A 16376-nucleotide genomic window follows, 5' to 3' on the forward strand; every position below is an offset into this window, starting at 1 on the left:
ACTGTTTGGGAAAATAAGTACATCAACTACTCTTAGTCAAGTCCTTCATATTTTCTTTGTCATACACTGTAACATTGACATGCAAAAATATGTGTAAAGTATAAAAGAGCTCCTTTAATAAACATAAAAGAAAATTCTAAACAATAAGAAAACATGTCATAGATTGAGAAACTTTTCTTTCTTAGTTGTAACCCATTCCTAAACAATTATGAATTTAATCAATTCTGATTTTTTCTTATTTCCTCAGTTATTTTCCTATAAGCCAAGCGATTATCTATTCAGACTCTGAAGTAAAAACCAAACTATTCCAATTTTGATGAAGAAATCTAATCTTTATTTCTATGATTTTAGCACAATATACTCACACAATAGCTTTTATCTGTACTTAACAAAATACATTTATAGCACTTTACAAACTTTATCAGTTTGGAAAACATTGCATAACATTTTTTTAAACACAATACTTTATATATACTATATATATTTTCATAATTTTATTTATTTTAAAAAGATAATTAACTCTCTTTATTCAATACTTGGTTTTATCAGTAAAGCACAGCCTAACAAAGGAAGAAGTGCTCCCATTAGCAAATAAGATAAATAGAACACTAAGAAGAGATACCACCTTTTAGTCTGATTTATTTTAAATTAAGGTACCAGTGGAATGTAAACAAATTTTTTTGTAATTTTTGTTTTACAAAAGACATGTTATCAAATATACATGCAGAGGTCTGAGTTCTAGTGTCTATCATTATATGTCCTTAACAATGTGGTACAATTTGTTAAGTCATTAAAAACTGTAGCCTTTGGCACTTTGAGTAGAAAAAGAATATATCAATATTTATGTAAAGAAAAAAAAACTTCAATGACTAGAGAAGTACTTTAAAATCTTTTGTTAAGAAATAGGAAAGATTAGGAAATATCATACTGCACCTGAAATGCTGCAGCAGGGGTTTTTGTTTGCTTGTTTTTGTCCTTCAGAGTACTAAAACCAGCCCACCTTTCCCTCTACAAACAGGCAAAAGCCAGTATGAGCGTCATGATGGCGGTGGTGGTGAGAAGTGGGGAAGGCAACATTTTATTCCCACTCCCCTCTCTGAGAAGGAAATTGCCAGAAGGGATATGGTTGAGTCCATGTTTTATTGCCAGAGTTTTCAATTCTGCTGGTTTCAGCTAAATTCCTAATGCCTTAGAGGTTGGTTTTTCTAGAAAGCTCCGCCTTTATCATGTGGAAATTGATAATGATATGATACTATTCATCTGTAAACAACTCCTTCTGTTATTGGAAAGTGAGCTAAGATCAGATCAACCATCTCTGTTGTTTCCTTTCATCCCCTTGGCAATCATCAAGTATATATCGGAATTCTTATGAAATGGCGTAAAAAAGGTTTAATACTAAGTTCCAAGAACTGAGTATGTCTTCATACTTTAAGTTGGAAAACACTCCAAAATATTTTGTTTTTATCTTCTTCTTATCAATGGTATTGGTTTGCTTTGATTTAGGCTCAAGGCTTGATTCAGGATAGGTAGCAACAATGGTTGTTTGCATGTTAAACTAAAACTGCACCTATTCAGATATTTTGAAGAAAGTCATTCTTAATTTATACCGTGAGATACTTTTACTTACCAACATGCATTTTTTTTCAGATTCTTCCTCTTGGTGTCCAATTATCAAAAATGTTTTAGAGACGAGTCAAACTTAACCAGTGTGGCTCTAATTTACTGGTCATCAGGATGTAGAAAAAAAAAGTTAATAATGTAGAACCGAATGGGACTTTTAGATTACTTGTTAAGATGGCAACCTATGCCAGCTAGTTGTACACATCTAAGGGCAAACTTGACCAACATTTCTGGCAATGTAACCCACAATGTCAAGTTTTGGCTCAGATTTCTCGTTTGCAAATTCACAGCAGTATATTTTGCTCAAGGAATGCCAATTGTTATTTTTGCTTTTAAAATAGGAGAACATATCTATAACTTCAAAAAATTAATCAATAAGTTAAGGAGAAGCCATAGAAAGCAAAATATGATCACAACAATTTTAAAAGATTCTCTAAAATAATATTTATAAAATTATGCAAATTTACTCACTAAGAAAACAGATTCATTAGCAGTACCTATCCTTAAATAAAAAGTAAGCAGCAGAAAAACTATGCAGAAAAGTACTAGTTATTCCCTTTCACTGAAAATATTTCTACACAATTTTTGATGTTGAAGAAAGCAGAATTTTGAAGAAACGCACAAAAACCTTTTCATTTTTTGACTGTGACAGAGCCACTACAGAGAAGCTGCGGGGTGTCCTATTCTAACACAAAGCAGCCAGCATCTTCTTAATAAAGTAGCATTTCTTTAACAAGGAATTGCACACCACTATTTCACAGCTAAATAGAGTTTGAGAGTTTACATTGTATATGTACTATCATCAGCACCACCCGTATTGAGCTGTAGGTGCAGATTCTGCAAAATGAATATATAATACTGCATGGCCTCTGCTGTAGGGAAAACGTGTGTGTTCTGGGTTCCCACAGCTCACTAAAGAAAAATCTCCAAAGTTGGCACATTCAGGAAGTAGAATAGTATACATTTGAAGAAAACCACTTTCTTTTGATACTGCCCTCTGCAAAACCTTTTAAGTTTGACGACAGGTCTTAAGAAAATTCTTCATATCATCACGTTAGTTAGGTTCTTGCATTGTGCTTTTCCCTCTCCTTGATGTGAGATCTACAAGTTTGAGTATAGCAGTTCTGAAAAGTTACAGAGTTCTGGGCTGATGGTAGACAATCTAGCTTGGTAAGACTTCCCAATTCGCTGGAACAGAACACAGGTAGAATCAACATATGGTCTTTTGGGAGTAGCCCTAATGATGGAATGGACATCACTTAATCCTTATAAGCCCGTGTGGGGGAGGTTCCTTTGTAGAAGATATTTCTAGTGTTTTCGGGGCTGTTGCTTCTTTCAGGGATTAGAATGATGTTGCCCTTTCTCCTCAGGGTGGAGTCGCGGGAAGAAGAAATGGACAGCGTCTCTGAGCCAATTTCGCTGCCCTCTACTGGGGTGACGCGGATGGTGGTAATTCCGTGGTGGTGATGCTCATTGCTATCAATGTTGCTTCTCTTGCGATCTCCAGAACCAAAGCTGTCTTTCAGAGACTCACAGCTTTCTGAGTCCCTGTTGAGATCGTTGAGCTCGTAAGTTTGGCGAAGGCTGCCCTTTTCAGGGGCTTTCCACTTCCAGGAGCCACTGCCTTCACCTTCAGTGGACGGGATCTGTATGATGGGCCTGTTGTTCTCTGGGTGAGCCTCAACCCTCACTATCCCACTGGGCTCATGGTCTGTCAAGGTTTTATAGCGGATGGAGCCAGTGCAGGAGACGGTGCTGCCTTCAGTGTTCTTGGGGCTACTTTGGAGTACACCCTGCTGCTTGGACATGGCTATGACTTGCATGATTCGGGGCTGGCTGTTGCTTCTGTTACAGGCCACAGTCTTCTCAGCAGCTTTTAACCACTTGGCCCGAGCAGAGCTGCTTTTGGGGGAGGTGCTTATGTTTTCCTGAGTCTCCTCAGGGATGTGCACCAACTGTGAGGACCCAGGACGGGACTGAATGGACACTCTTGGCCCTCCAGGCATGCTGTTGTTACATCCGGGGACAGCGCCAGGCTGGATTTTGAGGTACTGATTGCCAGGACCATGGTGGTCTCCATTCACCCCTACCCTCGATGGCTCTGAGCTTGACCTCATTTCTATGGATCTGGGTGGTGACTGTCCAGGCTCAGGCTCTATAACTTGCAAGGACAACTTTCGACTTTCATTCTTATTCTTCCACTGGGTGAGGAGCTGCTTTGATCGAGCGGAATCCATAGAGGCATGAATGCTCGCATTTCTTCTGACAGGGTCTTCTACAGATGGGGTATTGGCTCGCGGCAAGGTATTGCTGAAGGTAACCATGTTCTCCTTCCCCATGGGGCTCCGTGGAGTAATGATTTCCACATCAGCATTTGCTCTTTTGAGATTTGTCAAAGAGCTAGCATCTCTGTGGTTTCGGTTGAGGATGCCTTCTGTATGAGCAATTCCATCACTGCTGCTACCATTTTTAGCAGATAAAAGTCGGTTGGGATCTTGATTGAGGTCTGTCAGAGACCTGAGAGCGTCTCTGTGCTGAAACATACTCTCATCACTGGGCAGGAAATTCCCCACAGCATACAAGCCCTAGTGTTTGAGAGAAAGCAATAAATATCATGTACTAGAAGACAGTCACTAGGGTTTCCTTAGAGTACCCACTGAAGTACATACATAGGTATATGCTTCCTATACACCATTGACTAGTACAAATAATGAAACATGAAAACTATATTTTTGCAGGGAAATACTTTGTAAGTTATATCATAAATCACTGCATGAATTGCTCAGCAATGTGAACCCCATTCTTTTCTCCATCCTACTGGATGTTCTTGTCAATCTTATCCTGTGTATATTTTCAGAAGAAAAAGCAGACAAGAGAGAAATAAGGACATTTTTTTCTGCTTTTCAAAGCAATTCATTTTTCTGGATTTAGGAACTTCTTTTTGAGTGACATCTCAAATGGCTTAAATGATTTATTTTACCTTCCATTTTCAATCATATGATGGAAAGTAGAAGAAATGTACAAAATATAGAACAATATATCATTTATAAAAAATGATATCTGGTTTTGAAAGAAGGTCGGAGACATATGTTATTACGACTCACACTGACTACAGCCTTGTGTGCTCAGCATTGTACAGGGTGTTCTTGGAAGACAGGGCAAAAACCGTTGCCAGATTGGGGCACCTAGATTCTTTCCTGATTTAAACTTGGTCATAAATTGGGAAATACTGTTTGATCAATTTAGTATCATTGCACTAAATTTGAGCCAGATTTTATTTAATTTTGTCTTCATACACAGTGTATCTTTTTTTGTTTGTTTTAGATTTGGGAAGCAAAAATTTGGAAAAGGGCTAAAGTTCAGACTCAAAATCATTACCCTTTTGGCACATAGAAGATCTAATCCCTGCTGGACTTTCAGTTTTTGAGATATTTGGTATTAGAGATAAAAAATCAAGCAGCAGACACCTGTTTGTGTGCTAATTTCAAAAGGCAGTAACCACACTGTCTACTACTCAAATTCAAAACAAAAAAATATTGATTTAACATTTTATAGAATGCTTAACAATGAACAAAGCATTGGCTTAGAACTGAAAATTTTCCAATTTTAGGGCAAGAGTGCAGACAGAAATGAAATAAAGTCAAGCTCCTGCCTCTTCAAGTATTTTAATTCCTGGTTGAAACCTTCTTCTAAATATCTGTCTATTCTCTCACCAGAATGAGCAATCCCTACCTCATGTTCTATTAATAATTGTACTTAAATTTGTAAGTTGGGGAAGATCCTCCACTAAACTATAAGCTCTCCATACAAGTACAGCCATGTGTCATTTAATGACAGGGATACATTCTAAGACATGCATTGACAGGTGATTTTGTCATTGTGTGAACATCATAAAGTTCACTTACACAAATCTAGATGGTATAGTCTCCCACACACCTAGGCTTTATGGTACAGCCTATTGCTCCTAGGCTACAAAATCCTACAGTGTGTTACTATACTGAATACTCCAGGGAATTGTAACACAATGGTAAGCACTTGCATATGTAAATATAGAAAACATATAGAAAAAATTCAGTACTCTAATCTTATGGGATCACCATGGTATTATATATGGGGTCCATGGTTGACCAAAATATCATTATGTGACACATGACTGTAGTTGTTTAATTCTTGTTATGACATGGGAAAGAGAGTTAGTATCTTTATTTTGTAGGTGAAGAAACAGGCTTCTGAGAAGCTGTGTAACTTGCCTAAGTGGAGGAAGATTTGGATTCATAACCAAATCCTTTGCGCTATAAATCCCATGCTAATTCCAGGACATCATGAAATGACACACATGCAAAAAGCAATACATAAACTAGAGAGTGGCATTTCCAGTCTCCTTTATTTCTTCTGCAATGCACGTTGCCAACTAACACTCCCAAGGGCAACCCAGGCTTATGCACAATTCCTGGCACACCAACTTTAATTTGATCCCTTTCTCCTGCAGCAAAGAATGCATGCGAGTAAGAATAACTTTTCAAGTGACAATCTTGACTGTGCTGGTTTATGAAAATAAAAAAACTTATAAAATTATAGCACACTTCAGTACTTTACCTGTATTTCAGTAATCATTTTCTTGTAATGCCTTTCCAAGGGCACTAAGACCACATGATTGAGAACTGTAGCTACAGATAATTTATTTTTATTTCTGTCAGTTTCTTTCATTATTGCCTTTTCCTCCGCATGTCACTTGTTTATTGGTATTCCCTGGCTACCTTTTATTTTTATGACCTGGCAGTTTTATATACCCGTAGTAACTACAATGGTACTTCCATTAAATATCCCTCTCCAGTACTGATTGCTCTTTTGAATTCCAGAAGCAACTACTCAACTGCTTATTGATTCAATTGATCCCCTCAACTCCCTTTACCCCACAAATCTGCTTCATCTGTCATTTACCTGGTCTGCTAATGAAGTCATCATCTGTCCAGTGTTCCATGCTGGAAACCTGGCCATTATGTCTCATTCCTCCTGTTCCCCCACCTTCCACTTCCACTTGCTCTTTCAGATGCCTGTCTCTTTGCATATGTAGTTTCTTCTTCTTGAATGCCCTCCCTTCTTTCTTTACCCCATGGAACTCCCATTAAAAACAACAACAACAACAACAACAGCTACATACACACACATCACTTTTGTGACGTCTTTTCTAACTTCCTCAGGCAGTTTGCTATTCCTAAAATACTTTGTTCATACCCTGTTATATCGTTTAACATGTTGTAACCATCTATATTTATGTTAGTCTTTACATTGTAAACTTCTAAAGAATACATCTCAATAGCAAAGACTTGGAACCAACCCAAATGCCCAACAATGATAGACTGGATTAAGAAAATGTGGCACATATACACCATGGAATACTATGCAGCCATAAAAAATGATGAGTTCATGTCCTTTGTAGGGACATGGATGAAATTGGAAATCATCATTCTCAGTAAACTATCACAAAGACAAAAAACCAAACACCGCATGTTCTCACTCATAGATGGGAATTGAACAATGAGAACACATGGACACAGGAAGGGGAACATCACACTCTGGAGACTTGTGGGGTGGGGGGAGGGGGGAGGGATAGCTTTAGGAGATATACCTAATGCTAAATGATGAGTTAATGGGTGCAGCACACCAGCATGACACATGCATACATATGTAACTAACCTGCACATTGTGCACATGTACCCTAAAACTTAAAGTATAATAATAATAACAATAATAAAAAAGAATACATCTCATTTCTCAGTGTTACAATGTTCAGTATAATCCCTGGCACGGAATAGATATTGAATAAATGTAAAATGCATGAATGCATGCATGCATGACAAAATGAAATGGACAATCTCAGTTTCCTTATGCTGAGGATATTTCCCTTAGAGGCAGACCAGGCTTGAAAAAAGAGTAGTGTTAAAGAAGTCAGTATTAGTTGGATCACAGTTACATTCAGGTGCTAAATTTGTGGTGTGGGGCAAGTTATATAACCTTTAACTAAATTTTTGCTTTCACTAACCTTACTTTTGGCAATAATCACTTTCCTCATCTGTAGCATTATAATTATACTATTAATAGTAGTCCCTGCCCACCTCCTGTTTGGTTGGCATTAAGACAAAATTCAAAAATCTTTCCAAAATTACAATTTCTGGCTCATAGTAAGAGTTCAATAAATGATTTTGTTGAAAGTGGGATATGTGTTTTGGCATAGAATGGAGATGCGGCCAGAGATTTTCTCATTAATATAAAATATATCACAAGGAAGCTATTATAGTGCAAAATATTCTATGCATGTTTTCCATTTTAAACTTTGGCTTATAAGATAATAGTAACTTATTTACCAAGTACAGTGCAATTCCTCCTCCTATTAAAAAGCCACAATAGACATCAACTGGGTGGTTCTTATACTGAGTTATCCGTGTTAGCCCGCAGATTATTCCACAGATGATAAATGTGAAGACCAAGAGAGGTTTCAGAAGCTTAGAGGAATCCGTTAATGTGGAATTGAAGTACATCTTAAAAATGGAAGAAGTGGGTTAAGTATGTTAGAAAGGCCATTTTATTAGTAAATTATAATCAAATAAAAGTTAAAAGTCTGATACAATTGACTTCAGTTTTACTGTTTCACCCCCTCTTCCTATGGCTATGTTCTGTACCTGCCAAGAAGGGATATGCATGATGAAATTTATCAAATAAATAACAAATTAATTACACGAAAGTTGGAAAAATACCAAAACAGTAGAGTTAACCATTTAACTGTTTAGTCTCCATGTTACTTGTCATATAATTTTGCTCATTTTTCTTAGGAAAGACTTCACGGACTATTGTACAAATTAGATAAAATGACTATTCTTTTTACAACATTTCTAAATTTACACTGACCTAAAACTTTTTGTTACAGAAATACTAAAGTAGCATATGTGTGTGTGTGTGTGTGTGTGTGTGTGTGTGCACGCTGTATGTCTTTGTGGGTACTTATTGTGATTCTTTCAAGTTTTGTAACATTCCTATAATTCACAATATCCTCCTATGAAGTACAATATTAAAGGGATACCAGAATAAATAAATACTATTATAACTGTGTAGAAGAATTCTTTTACTGTACTATTTTTTATAGTAGTGTTTAATTTCTGCTTTGGATGCCATTGTATTGAACGGCTGCAGTGCTAAATTTACCATTCTGTTATTACATGGCTATATCATCTAATTAGTCACCTGGAGACAACATTCATTCCTCAGATTTTCTGTAGAACACAACTTAACCAAAAAAGAACCAGTTACTTACCGAAACATACACAGCTGCAAAGGCAGCAAGGGTTGCATGTTGAGAAGGGAAGGACTTTCTGCCAAAAGAAGATAGTCAAATTATGCCTTGTAGTTCAGATACACTGCTAGCAATCATCTCAAAGACACTGAGTGGTTAAAATGTTCAACTTAAAAGTCACAAGGCAATAAGCAATAATTTTACCTTCTGTCCAGCTTTCTGGTGAAAGACCTTAGTGATAAAATAAATGCTGCTAATCACCATTAATATTAACAAATAGTAGTGATGTACTTTCCAGTATAAAAAACTGCTAGCTTGGCAAGGGGCCACTTCATTACATCACTAGAAGGATGGTTGAAGTACAAATGGATTGGAAAACATCATTGTTCTTTGGTGTAAGAATTATACCAGTTCTAAGTAACAGCTCATAAAACCTAGGGGTTTAAAGCTTTAAACTTTTTCTATGCTCCTAAACACATTGTTTTATTTACATAAAAATTTTAAAAAATGAAGTTATTTTCTCATGGCATTGGATCTAAATGTGTTTTGTTAATACTCTAGAAAGCATAAGAAAAGTCTAATTTTAACAAAATGTTTCTCTACAAAATTAACAAAATGTAGTACACTTTACAATAATTTCATCTCAAGAATTATAGATCATCTTATTTAAACAGTTTAAAGAGCAGGCAAAGATAGTGAAGAGACTCTGAAAAGGGCAGGCAAAAGAAGAATAGAGATTTGTTTCAATGAATTAAAAAATTAGAAAAAATAAAATTCACTTAAATTCCTAATGCCTAGTGCCTTCCTAATTATTTGGTACCATGGTAAACAAGATCCCCATTCAACAGAGATAAGTTAATGTAATAGGACTGAGAAAAAAATAGAGGACATAGGTCTTGACTGTAGGTCCAAAATTATTGAATGATACATGAGAACCTTAATGTGTATAATCACAAAACATCAGGCTTTAATTATTCAGGTGTACCTATTAACTTATTTTTGACTCTTTAGTCAATATTTGGGAACTTATTGAATGGAAAATTCAATTCTTTCAATAATTGATTGGCCCTTATCCCTCTGCAGTTTATTTCTTTTGAGGCTGTAAACTACTGTCTCTTGTCATGTAAGTTTATTTTTGCTTTATTTATTAAGAAATTTAATGCATTGGTAATTTCTTTAGTTTCCTTTATTTTCTGACATGTAAGGCCAGAAGCTATGCACACCTGGGTTCATTCAAAGAATGAATGAAGTTATGGCACAGAGTCTGGGGCATGAGTTAGATCTGATTCAAAGAAAACATATGCAATCCTAGATGTTACCCCTTCTCAAACTTTACAAAAAGGAAAATTCACATTTTTTTTATGGAACATATAATGGAGACATAACTTTCATATGTGTTTAGTTTTTAAACCAGTACAAGAGTTATATTGACTGCCAGCCATGACTGACTGTAAATATTCTGAAATAAACCATTTATAGTAACCTAAAACCATAATGAGTATAGGATTGATCACAAAACATGGTGGAGTTTGGTGAAATAGGGACTAGTAGCAAAAATGTGAGGCTGAAATTTTGAGACATAGAGAAGAATTTGGAATAAACCCCCAATGAGTTTCTATGGTTTAGTAATTGAAGAGATCATTGAATTGAAAAGAAAAATAAAAACAAAATCATTATGACTGAAAAAGGCATGCTTAAAGTGATACTCCAAGCAGCAATTGAATAATGAAAACAATGATGCAGAGTGTTTTTAGATCTGTTTCTAACCTGCCACTGTTGATAACTGTGAGGTCAGATCCTGAGCAAATATCTTCCACAATGTAGGAATTTTCTTTGCAAGATACATTCAGAGAGGTATAGTTTGGTTTGCACACAGTCAGAAAGTAAGGTGCTTGATATCCTGTGGACAGCTGTATGATATCCGTAATGAGAGCTGTAGAGCATAATCCAAATACATGAACACCTATAAGCAAAATGAAAGAAATTGTTACCAAGTTGGTGGTTGTGTCAGCATCAAACATATTCATTAAACATTAGTGAATTAAGATCTTAAAATCTATTGTGTTCATTTTCTCTAAGTTAATTTCAAGAAGATAGTATAGAAAATTCCTAAACTTCTAAACAGATACTTAAGGCCAAAATAAAGGCAATGAGTATCTCCAAAGTAATAACTTTAGGCACTTTTGTTAATTTGGTGATAAAGTGCCAATTCTTAACATTAACTGTAAGTCACTTGTCAGACACTTGGAGCATGCTAAGGTATGATTTGAGAGGGACGACATGTGTGGAATGAAGAAAAATTTAAAGTAGTTTTAATTTGCTTAGCATTTTTAAGTTGCCAGGGTTATTTCTCCCTGATGGTCTCTAACACTAGCCACAGTTATCACACTCTACAGAATCCATTCTAATTCTCTTCTAGCTGTGATCATACTAGGAATGCTAATTAAAACAGAGAAGAAGTCAGACAGGCCCTAACGTGGAAATGACAATCGTATCCTAGGTACACGAATGTGGGGAGCCCACGTGTGTGTTTGGAATTTGGACACAATATTCTTACATATCTTGGTCCAAATTCTTTTTTCTGTCTCTCCTAGGACCAGTTTTAAACCATGAAATAAAAAAATCCTTGCACTTGTACATGCAAACTCCATGCCTGCTTGAAGTTGTTTGCTTGGCCTTATCTTTGGGAGTCCAGCTCTCTGCTCACAGGCACATGATCTGGAACTTTCTCACTCTAGGTTTTCTTGTCACCCTAGATTCATTCTGACTTGACAGCTTGCATTCTGATTCATGAGTTGCTCATAGAAATCATTATGAGAGGACCAGGGTAATTCTTCAGTCACCGCCTCCAGACCAAGAGTGCTGGCTTGCACATTACCCTGTTTTGCATTTTTCTTCACTGCTTACTGTCACCTAACCACCATTCCTCCAATCGCTTCTCCACCCACACACCTGGGATTCATGACACAGAAACTTTATTTCTACATTCTAATTCCTAGAAGCATGCAAAGACTTACTTTTTCCTTTGGATAATGGACTTTCTAGACCTGTCGCTGATGCAGGCTCTGGAACATTGTTCTCTAGGGTAGAATGGATCATCCTTCCAGTCGAGAGAGGGTATGTGGCCCTTTGTCCAGAGTATTTTGTTACATTAGGGAATATTTTCTCTGTGTGCAGCTACATGTCCTGGAGTTTTATTTCCTTGCCTGAGTTTGCGATGCTGTTAAGCTGTCTATTGTTTTCTTATCATCTCAATGTGATGGTAAGAAAATGCTTAGTGGAGCAGAGTCTGGGGCATGAGTTAGACCTGATTTTTCCTCTTGTGGGAAAGAAATTTGTGTATAGTTATCTACTAGGGATTAAGCAAAGCCATCAGTTATTTTGAGCTTACGTGTTACAGGTAAAAATAACTTTATGCAGACTTATTGGGAATGAATAGAAAACATTCAGGTTAGTGTGATGTATTGTGTGTGACTATTCAACTATATTAAAAAAATAAAAGACCTATGACTGGAACAACATTAGGATGGTCCAATGCTAAGCAGAAGAGATGAAGGTTTGAAAACTGGTTTGATTCAGATGCTGGTAGCCCGGTCTATAGATTTTCTATAGGTCTCATAAAAGATGAAAGGTAACATTAGGGGCTACAACCAAGGAAAAATGGCCATGATGCAGTACTCAATAGTGACATTTCAAAGTGTAGTAACTTCTGGATGAAAACACTCCAGGACAATTGAAATGGAATCACTAATGTGGCTAAAGTAATTTCTGAAGAGTTGTCTATTCATTCTGGCCTGCTGACGTTTGTTCTCCATTTTGAAAAACTGAACACAGATCCAGTGAAACCATTTTAAAATAAATTCATACTTCAACCAGAGCTAAGGCAAAAATAAGTTGAAACACATGGCATATTAGCTCTCAAAACAAGGGCTACAACTGTAAATAACACATTTCAGATACAAAACCCAAATTTTGGTGTTTTAACAGTTTCTTGTACAATATAAAACTCATCATGTACTGAAATTATACATCTAAATTATAGCGTACGAGACTTAATACCTATAATTAAATATAACATTTCAATTTGGAAAAAAAAACATTTCTTTTCTTTGTGGTTCCCCACACCCACCAACGAATCTGACAGCTCGTCTGAGGAAGGAATTGAAGTTGCAGCCTCCAGCATTAATGTTGGGCTCTAGTCCGACCCCATTTCTTCTTTTGGAGAGGCAACAGTAGAGAATTCCTTCTCCTACCATAATCTGCAAAGATAGAAGGGTATTCAGGAAGAGGCATGTTGGAATACCTATTAAGCCAACAGGTATAAAGGAATTATATATCACTTTTTAACATATCGATTCAATAAAGTAAAGATGTAAATTTTCTTAAAAGCTTTAGAGGCACAGCAATTTCTTCTGAGAATTTGATCAAGCAGTGAGAAGTAAGTAATCAGGCCACTCTAATGAGATTTTGTAGGGTCTTCTGGACTCTCATGTACTGGAACATTTTACCAGCAGATTAGGTCCATAAACCAATTTGGGATTGAGCAGAAGGATCAATCCATGGAAAGTATGTGAGTGTAGAAAGGTGCTTTCTATAGCATAGCTGTCCCATAAATATTTCTGCAATGATGGAACTATACTTTGCACTGTCCAGTACAGTAGCCACTACCCATATGTGGGTATTGATCACTTGAAATATAGCTACCGCAAATGAGTAGGTGAATTTTTAATCTTATGCCATTGTATTAATTATTTAAAAATTAAATACACTTAAATATAAAATGAAGTGGCCACAGGTGGCTAGTGGCTATCTTATCAGAGAATGAAGATTACAAGAGAATCTAGGCCAGAAGGGTAGTATTTCCTAGATATAGACGTCTAAACAATGTGTTCACAATGTCATACAGTAGTATCAAGAGGACTCTCTTAAGATAAGGAACATGGCACTTTGCTGCAGGATTTTAGGACCTGTGAGATCAATGAAGGATCTCAGTATGATTTAGGCATGATTTCCTTCAGTAAGTTTTCTCTGAAACCTCTTACTGTACCCTAAATTGAATCACATCTCCGTCTATGTGGCTCCCTTAGCATCTTATCCTTCCCTCTAGCATAGCTTTATGAAATTGTTCATTTGGCTGTCTCTCACTAGACTAGGGCCCTCTGAGGGAAGAACCATTTCTTATTTACCTTTCACCTTCACTTGTCAAGCACAGTGCCTGGCACGGTGAGAATTGCATGTTTGGCTTTTACTGTGGGACTCACATTTGCTAACTACCTTAGGCCGTTGGGTTGTCAATTATTCTGTACAACAGAAGCAAGATTTAAAATTATCCATTTTATTCATGAAAAAGCCTTTCAAATATTTGAGATAATTGTGCCTAAAAGATTGTTGTGAAATTAAATATTGATTTGCTATAAATGCGTGGAGCTGAGGAAAGTACAATTAATGAGATACAAACAGTCTCTTAAATGAGATACTAACAGTCTCTTAAATACAACTAATCATGTCACTGTAAATACTATAACCCTGATTTGGACTGAAACAGGTTTTCCATAGAAAACCTCTCAGTTGTCATTACTAGCTTAACATTTATTTTATGAAGTGTTCAAAATTATAGTTTTTTTTTTAAAATCTAATGACAGCAAGCCTATGGCCTTCTGCTTTGAATGCTTAAATTGCTATATTTACTTCTGTAGGGAATATGGTACATGTTTAATTACAAAGAATCTTACTTTGTATTAAAAATTTAAAGAGTAATTATCATAGTAGAACTCTACCCATAACCATATGTGTGAAAATCATGTGGCATAATAAACTATTTTAAGATCAATCATTATAGAAATAATCAAAAGTAATTCATTTCAAACCATTGGATGCTGAGTTAACCATTTATACTTTTTGAAAAATATAGTCCTACATTAGCACTTCAAGTTAGACATAGAAATTCAATAGGTTCTATACTCTGTGTAGACAGATACAACATAGTACAACAATTACACAGAATAATATAACTGCTACCTCAAATTCATCATTTCCAGAAAATTAACCACTTATTCTTGAAATGTATTGTATTCAGCTAAAAGAGGTTAATTTCACCTTCACTTCTTCAATAAAAATTCTGTGAATAATTTTTTTTCTCTCTGTATAATTATATTTGTAATGATTCACATCTTGTCCATGAGTGTTGAATTACATAAGAATTTATCTGTATAGAAAAGTGTGTTTTGTCATACAATACAATAGTCATTATCTCAAATGAGCTTGAGACCTTGAGATTTCAGGAGTTTTTTTTTTTTTTTTTTTTTTTTTTTTTTTTTTTTTTTTTTTTTCAGACTGAGTCTTGCTCTGCAGGCCAGGCTGGAGTGCAATGGTGTGATCTTGGCTCACTGCAACCTCCGCCTCCTGGGTTCAAGCCATTCTCCCGCCTCAGCCTCCCAAGTAGCTGGGAATACAGGCATGCACCACCAAGGTTGGCTGATTTTTGTATTTTTAGTAGAGACAGGGTTTTACCTCGTTGTCCAGGCTGGTCTCAAACTCCTGACCTCAAGTGATCCACCTGCCTCTGCCTCCTAAAGTGCTGGGATTACAGGCATGAGCCACCGTGCCCGGCCAAGAGTTTTATTTTAGTTGTTTGAATATGTTCAAAACTCATATGCAAAGAAAGTGCTTCAATACTTATTTGTCTAGACCATGTAATGTGGATAGAGGTTTCTTGCCAGTATTCTGACATCACCCAACCATCCCTCTCATTAAGCAGGACATTAATTTTCTCCTCACACTCACTTCTGTCACTTAACCTCAGCTAATGTCATTCACGAGTTTTCAAAATAATTCAATTTGGCATAAAGATAGGTCTCCTCAGGGTATAGGGAGATGTTTCCCAGTGCGTTTCCAAATGCCCAGCTTATTTCTCCTTTTTTTTTTTTGAATGGCACAGTGTTGTACTGCGGTATGGTGTCAGAATTTAGGTTCTGATAAGAAAATTATTTGCTGCTGTTGCATTTGTAAACAGAAAACAGTTTACAACAAGTATCTTTTCACAATCTCTGTTTTGTGCTGTACCCAACCCTGAAAAGGACGCAATTTGTTGTTGTTGTGGACAGGTTTTGGGAGGAGATATTATAATGACTAGTTCAGGGGAGATTTTGAGAGGAAATGTATTTCTTAGTACTATAAGGACCCTGGCCATGGAACAGTCATCATAGGGAGAACTCACAGTCCAAAAAGTCTTTCTTGTAAAACAAAACAACAAAAATTATTATAGTATTCATCATAGTATCTTCAATGTTTCAATTTTCAATGAATGTTTTTTGGAAGCCCTAACATGTCTAATATTCTGCATATTGATTGTGTAGCCTCTTAAAGCTAAGGCTATCCCAGGAGCTAGAATTAAATTCTGATGGAATTCTTCTATGAAATTAGATATATTAATTCTTTAACAATGTGTAATAAAATTGTATTTCCAGGA

At 36.2% G+C, this 16376-nt stretch overlaps 1 protein-coding gene across 2 annotated transcripts in view; it reads right to left on the reverse strand.

The window, feature by feature from the left end:
* Positions 1-311: 311 nt before the first annotated feature.
* Positions 312-16376, reverse strand: part of PLPPR4 (phospholipid phosphatase related 4) — a 45327-nt gene continuing 29262 nt past the window's right edge. Inside the window, exons 3-7 of one of the 2 annotated variants that reach the window (XM_004026186.5) lie at positions 13038-13167; positions 10676-10871; positions 8930-8987; positions 7986-8159; positions 312-4205 (exon numbers count right to left, since the gene is read on the reverse strand). In XM_004026186.5, coding sequence (XP_004026235.1) covers positions 2880-4205; positions 7986-8159; positions 8930-8987; positions 10676-10871; positions 13038-13167 — 1884 coding nt within the window. In that variant the 3' untranslated portion in view covers positions 312-2879. The remainder of the gene's footprint in view (positions 4206-7985; positions 8160-8929; positions 8988-10675; positions 10872-13037; positions 13168-16376) is intronic. The other variant, XM_055374683.2, reaches the window with a different exon arrangement.

This window comes from Gorilla gorilla, chromosome 1, assembly GCF_029281585.2.
Source record: "Gorilla gorilla gorilla isolate KB3781 chromosome 1, NHGRI_mGorGor1-v2.1_pri, whole genome shotgun sequence".
NCBI classification, from domain to species: domain Eukaryota; kingdom Metazoa; phylum Chordata; class Mammalia; order Primates; family Hominidae; genus Gorilla; species Gorilla gorilla.